The 23,460-nt window shown below is 41.6% G+C and overlaps 1 protein-coding gene across 4 annotated transcripts; it reads right to left on the minus strand.

Moving 5' to 3' along the window:
* Window positions 1–453: 453 nt before the first annotated feature.
* golga4 (golgin A4) lies at window positions 454–22,268 on the minus strand. 4 transcript variants are annotated; one of them, XM_075477127.1, is made up of 25 exons: window positions 22,035–22,268; window positions 20,499–20,576; window positions 18,955–19,056; window positions 16,215–16,283; window positions 15,805–16,131; window positions 15,649–15,696; window positions 15,476–15,532; window positions 15,290–15,388; window positions 14,860–15,004; window positions 14,577–14,767; window positions 13,335–13,418; window positions 12,854–13,001; window positions 12,571–12,749; window positions 12,264–12,362; window positions 12,016–12,171; window positions 7,821–11,596; window positions 7,573–7,694; window positions 6,463–6,530; window positions 5,946–6,032; window positions 4,514–4,543; window positions 4,297–4,365; window positions 3,880–3,955; window positions 2,103–2,200; window positions 1,204–1,290; window positions 454–1,119 (listed from the first exon to the last, which is right to left on the minus strand). In XM_075477127.1, exons 1-25 carry the CDS (start codon window positions 22,110–22,112, stop codon window positions 1,105–1,107), a joined length of 6,288 nt encoding a protein of 2,095 aa, XP_075333242.1. In that variant the 5' UTR covers window positions 22,113–22,268; the 3' UTR covers window positions 454–1,104. The 4 variants fall into 4 exon arrangements, with proteins under 4 accessions (XP_075333242.1, XP_075333234.1, XP_075333250.1 ...); XM_075477119.1 differs by having other exon boundaries at window positions 6,400–6,530; XM_075477135.1 differs by lacking the exon at window positions 18,955–19,056 and having other exon boundaries at window positions 6,400–6,530.
* Window positions 22,269–23,460: the final 1,192 nt, after the last annotated feature.

Below are 23,460 nucleotides of genomic sequence, written 5' to 3' on the forward strand. Positions count from 1 at the left end.
ATTTTTTTTAATTGGCATGTCTTCTAACATCTCCAGGAATTTTAGTGATGTGCAATAACAACTGTGTTTTGTTGTACAATGTCTATGTATTATCCGGCAGTAATGCTGGGACTTGCACACGTTCAGAGAGAGATAACTGGTTAAATTCAGCATCCTTACCGTTGAACCACGTTCTAATAAATTCACGCAGGATCCTTCGCAACAACATTTGGTTGTTGGGGTAAACAAGAAAGAAAAACAGAGGCAAAATGACAAAAACAGGAAAACCAAAGGTTCCTCTTTTGGAAGTACAGTTTCTGACCCACTTCCTGACAAGGAAGATTTGTTGTGATGTCCAAGTTCCAGGTTCCTCTTTTAAAAGAAGCTTTTTTGCAGACCTGACCCAGTAAAACCAGGGAATGAAATGAGCACAAAACCTGTGCGATGATCAAAATAAAAAACTGACAAAAGGTGTTTCGTAAATAAGATTTAATTAGTCTGAAAATGTATAGCAAGTGCCCTATAGTACAGTTTCATTTCTCATAATAACAATTTACACTTGTGTTTTTGGGGTTTCTGTCAGTGTCGACTATAAAGCGTAAAAAAAGCTGTGAGGAACAAACAAGGTCCAGAGGCCAACATCTTAGTGGTACGAGTGCACAGTTTAAAGGGTCGTTTACAGTTTCACAGAGGAAGCGATTTAGACGACGGCACCACACAGAATCCTAAAAATCAACTGACCGTCAGCATCAGAATGTGATATCATTTATTGCACAAGCCAATCTGTATAAACAAATCCTAAAACAGGAGGGAAACCATGAAGCTTCATCTAAAACATAAATTAAGAAACTTAAATTTTAAGTCACAGAGGATTATGGAAGATTTGCATTTCTGTCAAAATCTATAACTCCCCTCATACCTTTTATGTGTCTTCACACATACTTTATCACACAGGTCACACTTATGCCCCAGAATGAGCTCTCACACACACACACACCCACAAACATACATATACATTAAAAAGACACGAGATACTGAGCGAATGGTTTGATATAATCCATGGCAGTCTTCTCCCTCAGCAGCAGTAGCAGCAAATCTTCATCAAGAAGTACCCAAATCAAACCCTCATCGTAACCATGGCTGCGGAGAGATGAATATGGAGTTTATTGAAATACAGATGGAGTCACCAAGCTGGAGATGTGCGCTAATGCAAGTGATGCTTACAACTGTTTTTGAATCTTCTTTGTCCAAAACCTTCTGTGCTTGGTCAGGCGGAAACTTGAGAATCGAGGTAATCACTTTGGCCATCGTCTGTAGGTGAAAAAAAGGAAAAATAACAAGACAATTAATAAAAAGGAAGGCCGGAAACAACTATTTCAAAGCACGTTTCATCGAAATCATGAGAACAAAATGTAATATCCATTTCATAAAAATAATAAGTGGTAACTACTACCTTTGACAGCATCACACAATCAACTTATCAACTTAACACTAACGCACACGCAAGAGCACAAAAAGAGAATGAAAATTGTCTCCATAATCAACTCCAGGCCCATCTGCCAGGGAGCATGCATTTTCCAATAAACACAGGAGATAATCAGAAACAGGGCTGCTGTGTAGGAAACCTAACCACTTGAGTAACGCTAAACAAGGCCAGCATGGCTTTAAATGGCAAATCTGCGTCATGCAAGATGCATGTGCTCACAGGCAGCCTGGAGGACATCCTTCACACAGGGGAGGTCTGCCATGTTGCCATAAAGAGTAACTGTTTGCCGAGGAGCAGGGGAAATCCCGCTGACTATAGGACCAAGTCAACAGCACACTCAATTAGGGAGATCACTGTTAATTATCGAAAAACAAGACCGGACACAAAATGACTTTTATGTGCCGTCCTAAATGGTCTCGGTTTTTGAAGCAGATGAAGGTCATCTGTTTGAAAGCGGAAGTGATACGTCACTCTTCGGTATGATCTACGACATTTTAAGTTGGGTGGTTTTAAAATCATTTGGTGGAACTGAACGACAACATCCACTTTAAACCAGATTTATCAATGTCGAGGCTATACATACAAAATGATTAAATTCTGTGCAATGAAACATAAAATGTAAGAAAGGAAAGCATACTTTAGTTTCCCGTCCCATCATGTACTCAAACAGCACCTTCCTCAGGTACTCCGTCTCAGTGGGTTCTGAGAAGGCGTCAGGAGTGTTGATCTCAGGGTCTGCAACAAGCAAGAACAGCCAAATTCAAAGAATACTGTATGAAGAATGTGACAGTTTCAAAAAGCCAAACTAAGTTCTATCACAGTGATACCCGTGAGCATCCTGAAACTAATCAAATGAATGTTCTTTGCCCATGTTTTGCATATCCTTATCTCAGAAAAGTTGTCTTGGTAGCTTTTGCATGATCTCACTGACAGACGAACACCACTGAAAACATACAGGAGTCTCTTGCCTTGGTTAAGGAAGAAAAGAGCAAATATTGCTATGCGATATAAAGCAGGGCACAGTCGTGGAACACTGCTCATTTGTATGTTGAAAGCTAGTCCTCAATTCCCCTCCCAAACACGTGTTTGTGAAAGCGACCACATACAGAAGCCCCTTTCGCACAGGTATGGGTTGAAAAATTAAGCACCAGTCGTAAGTAGAGGAAAGAATGGCAAGTCCCAGCATGAGCACTTTAAACCGCAAGAGGTGATCGGTGAATGTTTTAATTCTCTGCCCAGAGCAATAACACCATTATCTCACTCGAAAGTATGAATGGGAACGACTGTGTTTACAGCTTGGACAGGGCTGGTAACACTTAGGCTACAGTTCCTACTAATGAAATATCCCCATCAGGTCTTTAACAAGCAACAACACCCTCTTGCTTTCTGTTTATGAGAAATGATCAAACATTCATAAATTCAAAGACCGACTGTGCGATTGGACCGAAAGAAAAAGGTGATAGAGGAGTGCAAGCAACTCTCTGATCTCTGACTTGAATTAACACATCACCAATAAATCCTCTAACCTTTACCCTCTTGACCTCGTTGTGCCTGATCTGAGCTGCCATCCCACCAGTCACACAGCTGCAGACATGAAACCAGCTATCAACACCCCCTCTGACCAGCCCTGTGCCTTAAACCACTGCTCCAAGTGGCATTACGAGGCTTAACAGAGCCCCCATTGAGTGGGAAGCGGTCTGACTAAGTGTTGTAATCCTAAGGAAATACACAACAAAGTAGGTTATTAGGTTGAATCTACTATTTGCTATGGAGAGGGGATTCAAATAGTCTTGTGTGCTGGAATTTGAGGAGCAAAGTCTGCTAAACCCATTGCATTTTAAGATGGCCTCTTTATCGCTCCCACTCTAACAGAAGATACTCCGGATTACACCAGCGGGGCAGATCTAATATGAGAGCAGCACTCACTCCATCTCTCTAAACGCCAACTCTGAAGCACCATATTAGGCTGATGATTTACTTAAAGATACTGCACTGACTTACATTTTTAGTCCCTTGACATGTTCCCCAACCTTAACCACCGTGGCGTTATATACTCACCCAAACAGTGACTCTAACCTGAACCGAACCCAAATTACAACCACAGCTCTTATGTTAACATACAAGCCTACAATCCAGATCGGTTGACCGAAATGTACTCAAAAGAGCAGCTTAATGAGACGACATAAAAGATCTTACGGGGAGGTTCAATATTTACTGCAAGCTGCAAATGTTAACACAAAATATAATCATTTTTGTGATGACTGCAGTAAGAAGCAGAATACAGGTAGTATACATTACACTTTCCCATGGTAGTGAATGGTTTTCAGGAGTTGTGCATGTCATCTTTGTTGTGCTCATCTAAAAGGAAACTGGACCAAGAAGCAGAACTAAGTGATTCATGGTGTCAAGATTACCTTTGAACGTGCTCCCGAGATGAGTTACAACAGTGCTGTGGTGGAGAAATTTAATCTTGTCCTCAAGCGAGTGAATCTAGCGTGGAGAAACACAAAGGCATGCACAGATTATTTTTTACCCCTGTGGGTTAATTCTATGCATTTACCCTAATTGTCGATTGGGACATATTAAGCATACTGTTGGTCATCCTCAGGGAATGTTTGTGAGAATAATGGTGTGTGTGAGAAACCTGCGGGAGGCGTTGATCTGATTGTTTATAGGGTTAAACCAAATGTAAACAGATGTGTTTGCAATTAAGTCGGTGCAGCAGGAGAGCAGTAGCTGCTATTGCTGGAAGCCATGGATTTCTGGGAATACAGTGGAACGAATTTATTCAGTTTTCCTGCCGAGGACAGTGCAGAGGGTCCGACACCCACCTTCTCAACAAACTCCTGCTCCTTCAGCCGAGCGTCACTCAGCAGAGTCGTCTTCTCAGCGAGCTGAGCCTGCGTCAAAAGGGACGGAAGATAAATGTCCTGAAGTATTTAAACAAAGTGCACAATCATGGATCTGTACTCTTTTGCTGGATCGAACAATCGTTTGCATTTTGATGATTGAACAGTAAGAAGAGTGGAACTAAAACTACAAACATACCTTTAAGTCCTCTGGGGTCATCTCTGCACACTAACACACAAACATAGTACGTTAGAACATAACAAATGTATGTGCAGCAGTAAGGGATAAGTCTGAAAAACATAAACTACTGAGCAAACATAATCAAGCGAGCAGCATATCACGACATCTCACAACTAATAAGACAACAACAAAAACAAAAATTCTGCTGTGCCAGAAAGCTCAACCGTCTTCCAAAAGCTGCAAAAAAAACGGCGGCTGAACGCACTGACATAACAAGAGCGCCTCATGTGTGTAGCATTCACTGAAACTCCTGAATCTAGATGCTATAGGAAATGATCCTACATGTCTTTACTGGGATTGAAGAAGAAAGAAAGTCACAAACAGAACTTTGTGCTATTCGGTGTCAGACTGAGCTGACTAAAGTAGCCTCCATCTCTGAAAACAAGTGTGTGTTTGCTGTCTTTACGGACAGACACGTTGACCCACAGTGTATGTGGAGGATGTTTTTCGAGGCCCATCTCTGTGAGCATTAAGCTAAACAATACCCCCAGAAAAAGTTATTACTTCAGCTGGGAAAAATGCAGCTTAAAGAGAGCAGCATAATTCTCAGCGTTTGTCTGCATTTAGACGTGTGTAAAAAGGTAAAAGAATCATTGCAAAGGACCTGTAGCACCAGGAGACGTCTCCCTGGAGTCCGAGCTGGCTTGCTTCCAGTGTGCACATCTTGCAAGTGAGTGTTGCTGTAGTATAAATCTAAAGCGTAGAATCAACTCGTAGGATGATAATTGAGAACAGGGACCGAGGCTGGCTGCTGCCTCACAGTCTCTGTTTTCTGAGGATAGCATTCCTGAGTGATTCAAATGCGCCTCACAGCATCCGGAGGTCTTTGGAGAGCCGCCACAAGACTGCAGCAAGGCACTGATCAGAGGGGAGCTGGTAAGTAAACTGTCCCCTGAGCTCTTTTGAGGAGCCCTTCAATTACGAAGCAACGCAAAGAAAAAGATAACTGATAACTGCCAATACTGTTAACCTGGAGGTGAACTTTAAAATAGGATATCTAAATAGGTCCAGACAGACTGTTGGTATGGACAGGAAAATGCATCTGGATTAGGCCGTCATCCAGAATCCAGCTAATGGTTCCATCAGACTCGAGCTTTGTCCCCGAGGGAAGGTGAAAAAGAATTATTTCATATGGCCATTGCTGCTTAATGCAGCCAGAGGGAAGTGACTTATGACTTAAACAGAATCACCATAGAAATTGTATCAATCTCAACCCCGAGTCCCGTCTGTAATTGGGCTAAAACGGCTACAGACATGGCTTTTTCGACATCTGCGTGAAATTAAAATACGTGCGTGTCCAAAATACATTGCTCAGTTGTTACTGCAGTCGCAGATGTTTTGTGACCTGGTGAATACGGCATGAAACCGTGGGTCAGACACGTTTTTTTACCTCGGTAGAGTCCTGGCTGCGTGTTTGCAATTCTTCCAGTTGTTTCTGAACCTGCCACACTCTGTCTCCCATCTCCTCCTCTCGATTCTGGAAAGAAATTAATTACTTACTTTAAAAAAAATAAAAATCAGAGCCATATCCTATGTGTCATCTCTGCATCACAACTTAAGTATTTAAAACCTCCCAAGTGGTCAAAGAGGGCTCAATATGAAACCAGACTTTAATAGCTCTACTGTTTGATGAGACCTGAGTCATCATCCACTTTTAGGTCATTAATATGATGCAATGACATGAAAAAGAAGGGGTACTTAAGTTCATCCTGCTTTAGACTAAGGGTGGGTAGCTGCTGTGGAGTGTTGTGGTGTGTGTGGTTTTATCCCCTTTCCACAGTAAACCCATAAATTTTGGCCTTCAGGAAAATATGTTTTAAGCTTACTTTTCTTTTTAACTATACCTGTATAACTTGCTCATATTTCTGAACAGTTCTGTGCAAATCATCCTCCTTCTGGGAAATCACCTTCCGCAGCTGACTGGCTTCATCATGATGGGAACCGATGAGCTCGGCTTCAACAGCCTGGGCCTTGGCTGGGTCGAGAAAAGAAAAGAAAGAAAAGGCTGAGTTTCTGCCTAAAACATGAGGACACGACAGTCACGTGAAAAAGAAATCGCACCCTCGTTCAATTCTAAGGTTGTACGTGTCAAAAATCATTTGGTTTTACCAGGTTTTAAGATGAGGTGAATAAACAACAACACAGGGCATATCACACAGTGTCATTATTAGAACAAAAACTAAGAGAAAATGCAGAAGCAGTGTGAGAAAAACAAAGAATACGCAACGATTCACAAGCTCAGAGAAACACCTTCAGCTGAGGTGGATTTCTGAATCTCTTCTCTTTCAGTGTTGCTTCAGTTCACTAAAGCTTGCGGACGTTGGTTGAAGTGTCTGCCACAGCATTTCAGGCTGGAGTCTGGACTTTGGCTGGATCCCTGCAATTCTGTTTAGCCATTCTTTAGTAGATTTGCTGCTGTGCTGGGGATCACTGTCCTGTTGTATGACCCAGTTTCAGTTAAACCATATCTATCACACAGATGGCCTCATATTTGACTCTAGCATAGTTTGGTAACCAAAGGGGTTCATGGTCTTAATGACTTCAAGGTTTCCAGGTCATGTGGCTGCAAAAAAAAGCCCAAAAGATCACTTCTACACCACTACGCTTGACAGCTAGTATGAGGTGTTTGTGCCGATATGCTGCGTTTGGTTTTCGCTGTGCGTTATGAGCAAAAATCTCCACTCCAGTCCAACTGTCCAAAGGACACCGTTCAGATGCAACCCTGCAAACCTAACCTGGAAGCAGTGCTTAAGTTTTTCCACACACTGTTTCTGCATTTTGTCTCAGTTTTTGTTAAAGAAATAATAACACGGTGTAATATGTCCTGTGTTGTTGTTCATCTGAGGTTATGTTTAACTTATTGGTATAAAAATGTAATAAAAATATAAAAACTTCTCTTCATCTTTAAATCCCCTTACGGGAAAGTTACAGTCATATTTAACGGCACTGCTAGACTGCTGCTCTGGTCAATATGCGACTCAAAAAAAATAAAAATAAATAACCACGTGACATCTCACCAATCGTCTCCTTCACAGCTGTATCAAGCTCCCTCTCTTTCAAAGCCATTTGTGTGTTGAACTCCCTCAATAACTGCTTCATAGCAGAGTTGTGCTTCATTTCCAAGTCCTCCAACTCCAGTCTAGTAAGACAGGTAATAATAATAAAGATAATGAACTGAATGATAAAACATTGGTGAATGATTATAAAATGTTGCATTTTTACATCTACGACGGTAAACCTTAAATGTCTTATCGTCTGAACTTACTTGAACTTTTTCTCGTTCTCCGCTAACAGCTCTCTCTTTATGCACTGCAGGTCCTGCTCGTGCTCCTTCCTCAGGGATCGCATGTCTTTCTGTAACCTGGTGAAGTCCTTCTGAATTTTCTCTTTGTCATTCTTCATCTGACTCAGTTTGTATTTCAGCGATTGCAAAGACTCATCCCCATCCACCTCTTGCATAGGAGAGTGGTTTTCCATGGCACTCGTGGTTTGCTGTATGCTGCTACGTTCCACTTTCACCTCAGCCTCCGATGCAGTCTGGACCTGATGCTGATCGAGCTGGGCCTCCTTCTTACACACTTCCTCCTTCAGATTATTTATTTCTGCAACAAGCTTTCCATTCTCCTCCTCTGCCTCGTTTAGCTTGGCCTGAATCTCACGCAGTGCTGATACAGCTTCTCTGAGCTCCACTTGTTGGTCGTTATCTCTCGGAAGTGAGCTCAACTTGTCTTCATACATGTTTTTCAATTCCTCTAAAGACTTTTCTTTCTCAAGCCTCTCATTACTCAGAATCTGGTCTATCTGCCTCTCTTGCTCTTCCTTAAGCTTGACAAGAGCTTCCTCGAGGGTTTTTGTCTTATCTTCTAATGTTTCAATTTGTTTTGTGCCCGAAGTTTCATTAGTCTTCATTCCCTCCAGACTTCTCTGAAGAGCCTTAACTGTCTGCTCTTTTTCTTCAAGCTGTGTCGTCAGCTGTTTTTTAATCTGACTTATTTTTTGCTCAGCTTTCTTCTTCAGCTCTGACACTTTCCGAGCGCTCTCTGCAGATAACCTCTCCTCAGTTGCCTTCAGACTCTCCTCCTTGCCCTTGATAATCTCCCCTTTCATCCTTTCAAATTCCTCCCTTTGACTTTCAAGCGTGTGTTTACACTTCTGGTTGTCCTCCTCGAGGGACTGCAGTTTTTCTACCATCTCTTGCTCCAAATTACCATTCTGAGCGCACTGCGTCCGGATCTGCTGCAGCTGCTCCACCAACTCTCTCTTTTCATTCTCCCTGATGCCGTGTTGCTGTTTGAGGTCAGATGTGAGCTGCTCGCACTCTTTTGTCTTTAAGGCCAACCGCTCCTGAAGCTCACCCAGTCGACTGATGCAACTCTCCAGCTCCACAGTAAGGCTGTTGACTTTCTGCTCTTTTTCACTCAACACCTGGTCCAACTCAGACTTGCTGATGGACTGATTGTCAATACTTGCCGCTAGCCTCTGGAGAGCTTCATTCTTTTCAGCGATCTCTCGTTCCAACTCATTCAGCCTCGTCTGTAGACATTTAATAGTGTTGTCATCCTGGGTGAACTTTGTCTCTGCCTTGTTCTCATTCTCAGACAAGCTGTTCCTGAGTACATCTGCCTGTTCTGAAGCAGACTTCCTCTCCTTCTCTAATCCCTCTATGGTCTCTTTCATCTGAGCTGCGGCCCGTTGTCTCTGCTCTTCATACTGCTCTATCAACTGATTTATGGCTTCCTCCTTCTCTTTTATGCTACTTGCAAGCTGATTTTTCAAGTCGGTGACAATGCTTTCCAAGTCTGTGATATGCACTTGGTTTGTTTTCAGATTTTCTGATATGACTCTGTTTGCTTCACTCAGCTCCTCAATTTTCCGCATTTGTTCACCGATGGACCGAGTATGACCTTCTCTCTCGTGTGTTAAGGCTTCAATATGCTCCTTGTGAGCATTTACCTGAGCAGTCGTCTGTTCTAATGAAATGCATAGATTCTTATTCTCCTCTGTGTACTGGCGAAGATTATCCTCTAAAGTGCAAATGTTTCCTGCTTTGGCGAGGACACAGTTTCTGAGGTGCCCTACCTTTTCCTGACTACACAGCAGTCTATCATTCAGCTCTTTCACTCGACCTTCAACTCGTTGTTGCAGTTCATTCGAGGCAGACTCTACTTTGGACTGAACCTCTTTACAGTAATAGTCCGTTTTGCTGATGATCACAATCAGCTGCTGCTGGAACTCTACTTCCTTGGCTTGTAGTTGAATGGAAGTTTCCTCAAATCGACTCTGCAAGTCCCCAGCTTCTTTACTTCTGGAACTTTCCAATGCTTTAAGCTGTAGCTCTGTTTCGCTCAACTTATCTGACAAAGTCTTTACCCTCTCCCTGTTCTCTTCCCCTGCTGTGGTCAGCTCGTCTTGGAGGGCATTTCTCTCGCTCAAAGCCTGGTTGAGGTTCCTCTCTGCTGACTCCATTTTTTCTTTGAGCAATGCTTCAGCCTGAGACAAACTTTCAAGCTTAACCGCAGCTTCGTTAAGTTCTTCTTGCAGCTTTTGCACAGTGGTTTCTCGGATTGACAGGCCCTCCTTTAAATCCTTTAATTCATACAAAACGTGTTCGTTCTCCGCTCTACTTCTGCCAAGCTGCTGAGATATTTCTTCCAGTTCCTGTCCCTTCTCCTGTAATACGAGCGAGTGTTTCTCCACTAGTTCCTCCTCCTGCTGTGCCAACTTCTCCTCCCAGCGATGTACCAGCCCCTCAATTTCATGCTTATGGTTGGAATGAAGTTTTTTGAGTTCTTCCTTATGGTTAGCCTGCAGTTCTGACACTGTGCTGCTCAGGCCTTGGGAACTTTTCTGAGCCATCTCCACAATTTTCTCTTGAACTTGCTGCTCTTTCTGTTGAAGCTCGGATTCCTTTTTTGCAAGCTCCTTCTTCATGTTTTCTTCATTCTGCTGAAGCTTTTTCTTAAAGTTCTCATGCATGTCTTTGGCTTTCTGTTTGAACTTTTCCATCTTTGTTTCTTGCGTTTTTAGCTTAGCCTCCATCTCAGTTTTAGTGTTTTTCAGCTTCATTTCATGGGCAGCTGTTTCACCCTCCAGCTGTTTCTTGAGGCGTCTTTGCTCCTCCAGATTTGTGTTCAGCTCTGCAGAATATGACTTCTCCTTCTCTACAAGCTCCTTTTTAGTCTCTTGCAACTGGTGCTCTAGTTCTTGAAGCGACTTCTCTTTTTGTTGGCAATCATTCTTAGCTAACTGCAGCTGATGCTCCAAATCTCTCAAGTCCCTCTTACACTGACCAAGATCATCTGAGATCTTATCCAACTGTACATTAGATTCCTTTAGGCCCCCGTTTTCAAGCTGGGCTTGCGCTAAACTCTGCTGCAGCTCTTCAAATTCCTTATTCCTGACTTCTAATTTTTGTGCAGTGGAATGCGATTCCTCTTGTAGTGTTTTTTCTTTAAGAATAAGTTGCTCCAACTCCTTTTCCTTTTCCCTCAGAACAATTTTCATTGCATTAAGTTCTTCCTTCAGAGTTTTCTCTATACCCCCCAGTGACTGTTCATGCTTGTGTTTGATATTTGCCAGCTCATCCTTGTGTTTCGACACCTGATCTTGAAATCTTTTTACATGTTCCTGCTGAGCCAACTCTGAAGCATCTTCTGCTGCGATCAGCTTCTCCTCGAGAAGCTGTTTACTCTTTAGCACCTCTGAAAGCTCAACAGAAAGCGCCTCCAACTCTGTCTGCTTTGCATCCAGTTTCTCCAAGGTCTTCTGGTTCATGTCTTCAACATGCGCCTGAAACTGCAGCTCTTTATCTCTCAGAAGGGTCTCCATTTCAACTCTGTGTTTTTCCTCAAGAACGGCATTATGTTGCTGGGTTAGAGCGTCGTTGTGCTTTTCCAGCTGCTCCCGATGCTTTTCTTCTAATGCAGTGATTTGCTCTTTGTGTTTATTTTTCAGCTCATCCAGCTGACTGGAAAATTCACGAGACAGACCGGACTCATCTTGGGAGACCTTGTCCACGGAGCTCTCCAGCTCTAATATCCTCTGCAATCACATCACATGTAGGTAGTTGGATTAGTCTACAAAGTCTGAGACAGCTAGAAAAACATTGTTAATTAAGATATCTTCTAAAAGAGTATCAAATATTGAAAGATGCATTCGCATAAAGGATTGTGTGTGAGAAAACATCATGAGGCCCTTTTACAGCACTTGTTATTTATCTTTTTTTGTAAAATGTGAACAAAATATATTAATATTCTAAAATGTTACTTTGCAAATGTATCATGCTTTCCCCTCTCAGTTTTCCCCATAATCAACCCTCATGAACATATAAATACTTTTTGTTCATCAGTTAATATAGAAACAGGTTTTAAAGCTCGTAGTACGTACTGCAGTCGGTAGTAAACAGGTTTGACGCAATCATGCAACTCTAACTTTAGACGTCCTCGTTTAAACAAACTCACAGTTCTTGCAGTCTCCAGCTCCAGCTGTATCTCCTTCACCTTGTTGTCGGCTTCGGTTCTTATAGCCGTCTTCTGTAACTCTGCATCCTCCAGAGCCAGAGAGGCCTGTTGCTCTCGTTCCTTAGATAACTGCTCAAACTCCCGTTTGCAGTGCTCCTAAACAGCACAAATGTTCAAGTGTGAAAATAAATGTAGAATTTGATTCACTTGATTGGGCTGCAAATGTAAAACAATGAAATAACACCCACCGCTGCTTCACGGATTCCGTCTTTCATTTCCTCTTCTTTAGCAGCCAAAGCTTCACTGTGGACTTTCTCCAAACGAGCCACGCTTTCTTCAGATGATTTCTAATAATAATGATAATATCCTTAAAAAAAACTATACATGACATCGCCTTGCAGCAAAAATATACAGAATTTAGATGCTTGTCTGTCTTTAGATTTAGTTTAATGGACAATACTCATAACATTAAGCCATTTCCTGTTATTTTCTATAATAAATGCATTAGTGACTTTTTCAGAATAACAAACTGTTGCGCAGATGTAACTTTCTGACCTTCATGATGGTGACGACTTCCTGTTTGACTCGTGTGAGCTCCTGCTGAAGACTCTTCCGCTCTTCCTCACTGGCCCTTTCAACCTCTCTCACTTGCTCCTCCAGCTGAACCTGCAGCTGTTTTCTGGCCTCCTCTGCTTTCTGAGCTACACCCAGAGCTCGTTCAAGCTCTTCAAAAGCTTTGGGACACAAACAAGCAAAACCCATCGTGATCGTGTCCAGAAGATTTATTTTTTTCAAACCGTGCAATTTCAGACTTCAGGGGATTCATGATTACACTCACCTGATTTCTCAGCCTTTTCTTTCTGTTCCTGTAATTTTTCTTTCTGGGCAGCAGCCAGCTGGAACCTGGAGCGCAGCTGTGCGATCTCCTCCTCTTTCATTTCCAGCGTCTCGTGCATCTGCCGTTTTGTCTCGGCGATGACCATTCCCTGAGAAACAGCCCCGAGAAAAATAAGCAAACAAAAACAAAACAAAACATAAGCAGCATAATTGTACACCTCACAAATTAAGTTTATTCGTAAGCGCCACCGCTTTAACACCCCACCCAAGCTTAGACTTTTAAGTGCTTTCAGCGTCCATCACATTGATCTCCCGAGCTGCTGTTCATCCTGCAGAGCGGGGGTCAGAGATTAAAAGAAACAACGTGGGACTTCAAAACGTCTGACCTCTTTACTCAACAGCCTGGAAAAGCAACCAAACAAAACTGCAGAAGCTTTGATCAAGATGTGATGAAAGTCTAAATCCTGCCCCCAATCACCCACCTTGTCCTGCTCCAGCTGTTCAATGAGGTTCTTAGCATCCCGCAGTTGAGTGATCAACTTGGTCTTCTCTGTTGTATGCAGTTCCTTTGATTATAAAACATTTGAAAAACAAACAAAAAAAAGAAGTCATATATTACATATCCTGTACAAGTTCTTGTCAGATGACTTCAAAATGAGTTTTTCTTTGCACCTCCCAGGGTGCCTCACCCACAATCCAAATAACCAGAGTGTAAACCAGACCCACTAAACCAACAAATTCACAGAAATAAAAGCCCAATGTGACAGCAGTTGAATGCAGGTTTAAATGTTGGGATTGCTATATTTCTTAGCCGACTGATCCACATGTGAAAAATGATTGAGCATCTTTGAAGCATTGTGATGAAAAAGCATGGAAAAAGAAAAAAAAACAAAAAACACAGAGCAGCGTGATATTCTGTCAGCTGCTTAAACTAAAGACAGATGGTCAGTTTTATGAGATATTTGTCAGAAGCATGGGGTTACAAGATGCCATCATGCTGCTTTAGAGGACTTCACACTTGTTAACCTCTGCTTTCCTCTGACCTCAGACTGTTCCTATTCCCACACAGGGAACACAGTCAGAGGAAAAATAAATGGATTTTTTTTTTTTTTTTTTTAATAAAATCACCGAAATAAATGAAAGCAAATCCACTTAAAGTCATAGACAAGCTCTTGATTATCAGAGTGTCTTTGCAGTGGGAAAGCATTCGTTATCGCATGCTGCAAAACATCAGAGCAGCTAAGGACAAGCCACACAAGCCAAAGATACCACTGAAGCAAAATGTTTTGAATTCAATGACAACAATGGTTCAGTCATGTCAAGCTGACATGACATGAACTCTCGCTCTGGAGCCTGGCCAGAGTATTTGGATGTTTGGACTCTTGAGAACCACAGCAATCTGCTGTGTCATAGAGATAATGGAGTCACATTATCAGTGGACCGTAAGGGCTCTGGCAGACATTTTGCAGCAACAACATTAATTACCCTAAACACGCTGCTCAATCATTTGCCTCTTCATAACAACATTTTCCACCAACAGCAAATTCTAATGAGTGCTGCTGCTCATTCATTTAGAACCATCTGGGTTATTATTTAGTGATAAAGAGATCATGTGTAAAGGCATTATTCTCCGAAGCTGTATAGATTTGTTTGACTTGTTCTGATAGTACAGTGTTTCTGCAGTCTCACTCCAGTTTTACTGCTGTTAAAATGATTTAAGGCACCTTCATCTTCTCCAGCTCCTGGAGTCTCTCCTGCAGCTGCTCCTGCAGAGTTTCATTCTCACTGGTCAGCTGTGTGCTTCGATCCTTGTGCGTGCGCATCATGTCTTTGCACTTCTGCAGCAGGTTTTCTTGCCTCTTCACCCTCTTTTGCAGAGCCTCCAGATGTTTGGTTGGATCACTGTTGCCCTCTCCTGTCCAGAAAAATAAAATGCACGGCTTAAAAAAAAAGTCTGAGTTCCCCCGAACTGAGAAGCCACAATTCAATACAAAACGCTTTCCTTACCGTCAGGGACCTCGAGCTCCAATCCCTGCACCTTAGACGGACTCTGTGCTGCAGATGTAGAATCTTCCGGCACAGACTGAGGGACTTCACCTTCAGGTGGCAGCGAACCAGAGACCCCCTTGGCTCGTTTCTTCAAGAGACCAACCTTTCGGACAGGAAAAACAGCTTACAGACAAAACTCTTCTTTTAATAAGTAACGTTTTACACTCTTAACTTTGTACAGTTCAGTTTCTGCAGTGACATATTTTTAATTTGAGCGTGAGCCAAATAACTGCAAGTAAGAGTCATTTGTCTTGCCGTTTTTAACCTCCCGAGTGCTCTTTTCCAACTCTAACAACACTTTCTTTTTCAGTATACCTCGTTTGTCTATAAATATCAAATTAATGATCATGATTTCGTAAATGTAAGTGCATACTACCATTGCACTTACTTGAGTTTGGAGGACAGTGATCATCTGGTCTTTCTCTTCGAGTGCTGCATCAAACTCATCTTGTAGGTGTTTCTTGGCCTGCTGGTCCATTTGAAGCTCCTAGAGAACATTCAGAAAGTTTATCCATAGATACAACTTCTACAAATAAGACACACATCCATCTTCATTCGTAACATAAAGTCACACCTCCCGCAGCTCCCCTATCCTGCGGAGAGCTTTATCTTGGCTCTGACTGAGGATGACCTGTGGGGGAAAAAAGCAAACATCTCATTAGTTTCTAAAAATGTCTGATGATAAACCACTAAGAAAAAACAAACCCATCACATTAAGAATTCAATTCAGCCAACAGCTGAAATTACCTGGGTTTTCTCCTTTTCTCGCTGAACTGTTCGGTATGCAGTAACTAGCTGCATGACAACAAAAATGTAGTAACAGTTATTCGGGGGCACTGCTATATATGAAAATTCACAAAACATGTCGGCAACTTTAGGAGCCAAACTCCGCACATCTCTCACCTCTGAGTACTTTCCTCTGTATTTCCCCAGGCTCCTCTCCACCTGAAGCAGTCGGTGCAGCAACTGCTCTTTAGGGAGAGACTCTGCACTTCCTGATGGCTCCTCTGCTTCACTCTCAATATCTGAAGGTGGGTCATACATGGGGGCCCCCGGGGACTCGTTTTCTCCCAAAGGTGTCAACGATTCACGTGACGGGCTTCGGACCAGATTTTCCTTAGACGGAGAGCGGAACAGACTCTCTGCTCGACTGGCACCACCACGTATCAGAGACTCCATTGAAGGAACTTTCAGCTGCAGTTTCTGGGCAAATGACTGCAACTCCTCTCTCTGTTGTGAATTTCAGACACATCAGTGTGCGTAACAGCATTATGGAATAAACTTGAAGATCAAAGAGGATCTATTAAACATACATGAGGAGAAGCACTTCCATCCCCATTGATGCTGCCTCTGGGAGACCTCGCAGGTCCTTTGGGGGCATTCTGCAGGATTAAACCACATTATGAGAGAGGGAAAAGTCGTGCCAGTGAACTTGTCCTGGGCCAGTTAGTCATCCACACCCAGAGTGGCTCTCCCTGATTACTCTGGAAGGAGCAATATTAGTATTGCTGGGAGCAATGCAGGGGCAATGGGTACCCTCATGCAACTTGGAAAAATAGAGGGGTTAAATACATAAAAGAAGGCATCTCGACCGCACAATAAACAAAAAAAAAGGGGGTTAAAAACATTACTCTACAAACAGCCACGAGGTCAAGACAAACAGAGAGATAAAGTCAAAGAGGAGAGCTTGTATCTGGATTAAGATGCTTGGCAGTGCTGTGTGCACTTATATTACATGAGTACAAAAGCGTAGGTGAATACAGTTAACATTTAGCAGCCTAGTTGGTTTAGTTGACTTGTTAGCGATAGGAAAAGAGGAAGCAAATCTTCTCCTCCCTTGTCCAGCTCCAAGTTACTCCTTCCTCTGGAGTACTGAGCAAATTAGTCACTTAAATGCTAATTCCTGTTCATTTCTTTTTTCTTCTGCAAGTAAACAAAGATGTTAACAATGCAGGTGTCTGTATTAAGAGTGCTTTGGTTCCAGTGGAAACTTTTTCTTTTTAATAATATTATAACTCGGCTGGTTAATTCTGTGGAGCAGCTTAAAAAAGAAAAAAAACAAAAACAAAACCTTGGTATTTTACTTCACTTACACTGGTGTCTGCACTTCATGGACTTCGACTACTTGACCCAGTCTGTTTTTGACATTTAAATGCTTGCTGCCGTTGCCCGTCTATTTTCACATTAAAAACGCAACAGTGACTCATGGAAAACTACAGCAAAACAGTACACCAACGGTGAGCCAAGCTCTTAGCACTTTCGTTTCTGTAGTACAAACTCAAACACTAAAATCCTACTCCAAACCTGTTCTGAATCCAAAGCCCTGCGACCCACAACAGACAGACAAGCGTAGCTGGGGAAACAAGTCGGTACATCTAAAATAAAATGTTCAAAAGGAGGAGAAAAACAACTTCAATGAAATTGTTTGATGGAATTTGTAAGATGGGATTCGGACATTGACATTATGTGAGGACATAATGTTACTGAAACATGAAAAAGCGGCTGAGATGAATTTAAGATGCTCGTAGTTAATTACAAGAGGTGACTGTGACTCATGTCATCTGTGACGGCAGAGGATCTAAACTCTCCAGACTTCAGAACCGTATTCACTGCATCTCAGACATTATTCTAATGGTCTCCGGCCTGACACGGTCAGTGTAACGCAGCCTTATCGAGTATAGTCAACCCGGACGTAATACAGTAGTAGCAGAAAAGAACGTTGCTGTGCATTTATTTCACAATTTTTGCAAACTTTCCAACGAATCTAACAAATGTCAATCAGAGCAACTTATGGACCATTTCACCAGACAGAAAATATAAATGTAGGAATTGTTGAAAAAGTGGAGATGGAAGGAAATTTGTCATCTCAACTTAACAGCCAGTTTAACCCAATTCAGGTAACACAAACAGGAAGTTGCTCTGCTGAATCATAGCGTGTTACACCAAAAATTCCATTTCCTACAGCTCTTTCACATCAGCGAAGCCAAATTAAAGATGCAGTCTATCTGCATGTGAGCTTTTTCAGATTACTGGCACATACACATCTCATTTAACCAGCAATCTGCTTCAGCTGGGAGATATTTACTCTATAACCATTGTATCATCTGACAAAAACGAAGAAAACTTAAATCTGTCAATGACAACAACTATCCTTACTTATTCAGCTAAACTGACAATTATCATCAATGCTCCCAATTAATGAAAACAATATTTCCTGAACTTTGCTTCAACATAGACTTTCACTGAGCTGCTGACTTTTTTCCAAGAGCTGTGTTTACACTGCACACACTGAAATACGGCACCATTGTGATCAAATTTGCACACTCTGGAGACAGTGTTTGCAAGTTAAACTCACTTAATGTCAATAGTGTAATCAATTCACAAATATGAAGGTTCATTTTTGGAACAAAAACAAACATGTTCTTTGAATGACCCATGATGACAATTAGGCTGTGACCAGTATTATGTTTTCTAGTTCTTTTGTTGTATCCAAATACAGTATACACACATCACCTAGTTTTTGAGCAGCCACAAGGGCACCAACAAAGGCAATATGGTGGGTTTGTTCACTTGGAGGACTTACACTCAATGTAACATCCAAACTCCTTAAAAAGCCAACCCATACAGAAACCGTCAACTCTCCAAATAAACAGACTTGTGGGGAGAAGGGATAGAGGCCATCAGGCAACAATACAGGGTGTTAGGGGTCTAAAATGCAAGCAGCTAAGGCTAACAAAAGGCAAAGGGGTAGCATCTAATTCTTCTGTCACAATAAAAAGCAGGACAAAAAAAACCAACAAAGGGCAGAGAGCTTCTATCCCACAATGTACACCACATCTTGTTTAAGATGCAGAGTTAACCTATATATGAGATGCCTTCTTGTTGCTAAATCCAAAGCAAACAGGAGACAGAGAGCAGGGAACAAGCTGTCCCAACTTGGGCCACAGTCCTCTACCGATTCCCCAAAGGCGCAGAAGACGGGAGGAAGGAACAGGACAGGAGGAGGAGGAGAAAGATGAAGGAGGAAGAGGCAGGAAGTGAGGACAAACTCACCACACTGGCTACCTGGGCCGTTTTGGGTTGATTTGAATGGTCCAGAGCAAAGATAGTATACTCAGAGAGAAAAGCGGGCTCTGCTATCATCCCGGCCAGCATCTGACGCCGTCAGTGCAGTAACGGGACGAAAGGTGGGGAAAGGAGAGGAACACAGAGAGCAATGAGAAAAACAACACCATGAGCGTGAAATAGCGCTGGAGGGAGTGTCAGCCTATCCGAGGGAGGCTGGGATGGATGGAAGAGAAAGAAGACAGTGAGACAGAGGGGACACTACATGAACTGAAAGAAAAATAAGAAAAGCTGAAAAGTGAAAAACTTGATCAACATTAATGTCATGAATAACAGTTTGACACCTCGACATGAAGTCCTAATAGCTTTCACAAAACCAAGCCAAATCAGATTCCAATAATTAGGTAAGCACTCGCAGAGATGTCAAAGTGTCACAGATGTGTGAGATGAAAAACAGATGCTGCGATGCCACCAGCAGCTTCTAAGCAGAGGGCACATGAGCCTGTGGTACAACAACTCAGCTGTGTTTTTTAAGGATATGCTAGAGAGGAGAGTAAAGAAACCTGACCCAAAAAAAACATCGTCACTATTCCAGCCTTGGGTTCGCTACGTTTAAATGTGGAAATATTGTCATGACGGAGTTTTCAAGATCATTTTTCTACCGAACATCAAACCACCAAGACTGTAAATATCCATCTTCAAGCTGTTAAACAGACACACTAACCATTATGAGTCAAATAATTCAGGCATAGACTTGCCCATATCCACTGTGGCAAAATATCTGGCCACCAGAGACAGAAAAAACACAGAGAGAAGGTTGCATCAATTATTCATAAACGGGCTGAAACATGTTCTACTTTCCCTTGCCACAATTATGTTTCACCATCATATAGATAAAACAACTTGCTCTATTTTGTGCCATTAAACGAGCAATTATTATGAACCAATTATATTTTCCAACACTGCCATTTGTTCACTTTATAACAGCTGGCCAAATGCTCTTAAACATGAACATTGCCCTATAACGCATGCAATTAAATCAATAAAAACCTTCAAAATCTATTTCTACAAATGTAATAAGACCAAATTGTTGATTGAAGATTACAATGTTGCTCTGTTCCATATGTTCTCACTATATTATTAAGACTGTGGCGAGACAGCCAGAGAGTGCAGTTTAATGTGCTTTGGAGTCACAGAAGAGATATTTGCCTCTTGTTCTAATCATCAAACTTAATCCCAGCTTAGAGAGCAAGGAGTGAAAATGAATGGCCCACGCTTTTTGGTATCTGACTTCACTTGTTGGTCAACTGTGCATCGTCTCTTGGCACTGCCATCAGATGTGTTACTGGGGAGCATTAAGCAAAACACATGACAGATTTTTGAGGGGTGACAGAAACATTACTTTTGGGTAGAAAATCACAATGTAAGCTAGGAAACGAGGATGCAGCCTGCAGTTTCAGCACAAGTGCACATACAGTATCCATACTGCGAAAAAAAGACATTCATCTAACACAGGCTGACACCATCCTCACCTCTCTGTCACTGGAAGAAGGTGTGCCGTCGTGATGAAAAGGGGGGGTTTGGCTGCTGCGCCGGTCTCCACTGCCCATCTGATTAAAAACACATAAATGAGTATTAACAATGTGTGCAGCAAGACGTTGGAGACCTTCTACCACAGTGTTGTGGCCGGTGCCATTTTCTTTGCTGCTGTGTGTTGGGGAAGCAGCATCAGAGCTAGCGACTCTAACAGACTGGATAAAATCATCAGGAAAGCTGGCTCTACTAGGACAAAAGCTAGAGTCCCTGGAAACCGTGGTGGAGAGGAGGACACTGAAGAAGCTGTTATCTCTCATGGACAACAAACAGCATCTCAATTTCACACAACTGCATTTGCTGCACATTTTGCTGTACATATTTTACATACATTCCGAACTGATCTCTGCTAGTAGTGCTTTTAAGTTGCATTTATATTTTACGGCATTTTTACATTTTATAGCATTTTTATATTCCATTTCATTTTATTTATAACCTTGTCTGTATGCTGCAACTGCAAAGTAATTTCCCAGCTGGGATGAATAAAGTACTTCTATTCTATTCTATTCTATTAACGCTCTTGTTGTTTTTGTTATTAAAAAGTGGTAACCGCTATATGCATGTCAAATGTCAAACTCTGAACACTACAGGTCAAACATCAAAGAGAAAAAACGTTCACCAAAACTCATCCTTTATTGGAGTAAACCCAAACATGACTGCTAAATGTTTCCAACAAAGGACAGTAGGCAACCTTTTACATCTACAAAAGGGGGTTCTGATAAGAGAGTTTTGTATCCCAAAGCAAAAACATGATACAAGAGCTCCAAAAACACAATATGACCTGTTTTTTTTCAAGTAGGAGAGGGGTGGATTAAAATGTTATGACATTATCATATGTGCAGTATCAGGTAAGGACAGAGCGAAGCTGAGAGGTTCCACAGTAAAATCTGTATGGTACTTTGACAATTTTTTTTCCCTTATCTATTGTCCTGCAGGTTTAAAACAAAAAATAATAATAATAATAATAATAATAATAATAATAATAATAATAACAGACGCTTGACACAAGCATGTTACGTAAGGGTCAAATAAAACTGACAACTAACGTAAACTTGCATCCAAAGCAAACAACACTGTCACGCCCATACCGTGAAAGAGTTTAATATGAGATTCGTAGCGTGTATTTTGTCTCCAAAGCAGAAAATTGACTTCTACTTGTTGTTTTTTCTACCCTGGACAACGAGTATTACCGGTTAAAGATTACTCTCAACTACTGACAGCTCAGCTCAGCTCAGCTCAGCTCACTAAATGCTTTAGGCTAATGCTAACAATTACAGGATCGCGAATGAGCCAATTAACAAGTGAAGTTACGAAATGCTGACGGCTATTTTGGTGTGTTAATCAACGCATTAATAAGCAATCATTTCAAACCATTAACTATACTTCTACGACACGACAGTTAGTTTTCCGAGCTAGCATATCTGCAGTGTAAACAAATGGTAGCTCAGTTAGCTCTGAGCACAACAGCAACCAACCTGGGCCTGTTGAGGTGACTGCGCATTCCTCTGCGGTGACTGCTCCTCGTTTATTTTCTGCTTGAGTTTTTTAAACATCTTGTCACACCGACGTAGCTAACAACTGGACAGCAGACGCCGACTATCCGTTGGAGATGTATTTTGTTTTTGTTCAGCCAAACATCCAATCCTGAGGGCAAGACTTCCTTGTTCGTTTCTGATTTCCAGTAGGTGGCAGGGCTCTCTGCGCATGTGCGGCCAACGTGGAGGAAAACTGAAACGTCAGAGTTAAAGGGCCAGCGAGGGATAAATTAGCTACAGCGCCACCCTTGGAGGCAACCCAGCTATTTTGCAAGTATCTCTCATAAAAGGTCCTGCTTGTATTAACTTTTTTATATGTATATATTTGTGCAAAACCTTAATAGCACGTTGACCATTCCTTTCAAATTATCTTATCTTACAATATTTTTGATACTGCAGCCTTTGCAAGATCCTGTTTCAGATGTTTCTGTCATCGTGCCACATCAAATTGTATTAGTTTAAATATTATTGACATTTGAGAGGGGTATATGCATTAAGTATATGTAAATTAATTGTGAAACAATTTTATACAGATGGGAAAGGAAAATAATACTGTAGATGCATACAACAGCATTGTTTGATCAAAAGAGGGCAGTGTTAAAACACGTTTTTATTACTATGGTTTTGCTTGAAAAGAAACAACAAAACTGTTTAATCTTGTATGGGCTATCAAGTTTACAGCGCTGGATTTGCTTTTTCCTGAGATAAAAAGGAACTTAATCAATATCTATATTCTTTAAAGTCAATGTTGGAGGGGAAAACTGCTGTGTTACAGAGTGTTGCCAACTTAGCAGCTTCCTGTTTGGTAATTAATGCCTTTTTGTTGCTACAGCTGAACCTATGCCAGTTTTTCCAGTGAAGAGCTGTTGAACTGAGTACAAAGGACAGTATCATGAGAAGCAAATGACCTCTGCTGCAGTAGTGTCTTTTTTGCCAATGCAACACTGAGCAGAATGGAAATTTTCTGCTGTTGCAGTAAAAATTTATTTTCAAATGTCATGGTTTTCTATATCCAGTATGGCACTTCATTTTGTATGAAGAAAAATGACATCCACAAATAGTAGCTGGATTCTTACAAATGTTTCAAGCGCATTAAAGTGAGTAAAGAATATTAAATCAATAAGCCTAAAAACCACAAGGAGCCCTTCTTCATGTAGGTTTAATCATAATCATATCGTGCTGCATTACTTTGTAAAGCTTGGAGCTTGTGCATTACATGAACCTGTGCTGACAACCCAGGGATTCACAAGTCTTGTTGGTTAGAGTTTGTCTTCGCAGTAGCAACTCTTCACATGCACCATCACACAAAAATCTGTACTCTTGTTTGTCATTTACATGGTCTGCTGTTGGTCCCTGTGCCCTCGTG

Source organism: Odontesthes bonariensis, chromosome 2, assembly GCF_027942865.1.
Source record: "Odontesthes bonariensis isolate fOdoBon6 chromosome 2, fOdoBon6.hap1, whole genome shotgun sequence".
Lineage (NCBI taxonomy): Eukaryota > Metazoa > Chordata > Actinopteri > Atheriniformes > Atherinopsidae > Odontesthes > Odontesthes bonariensis.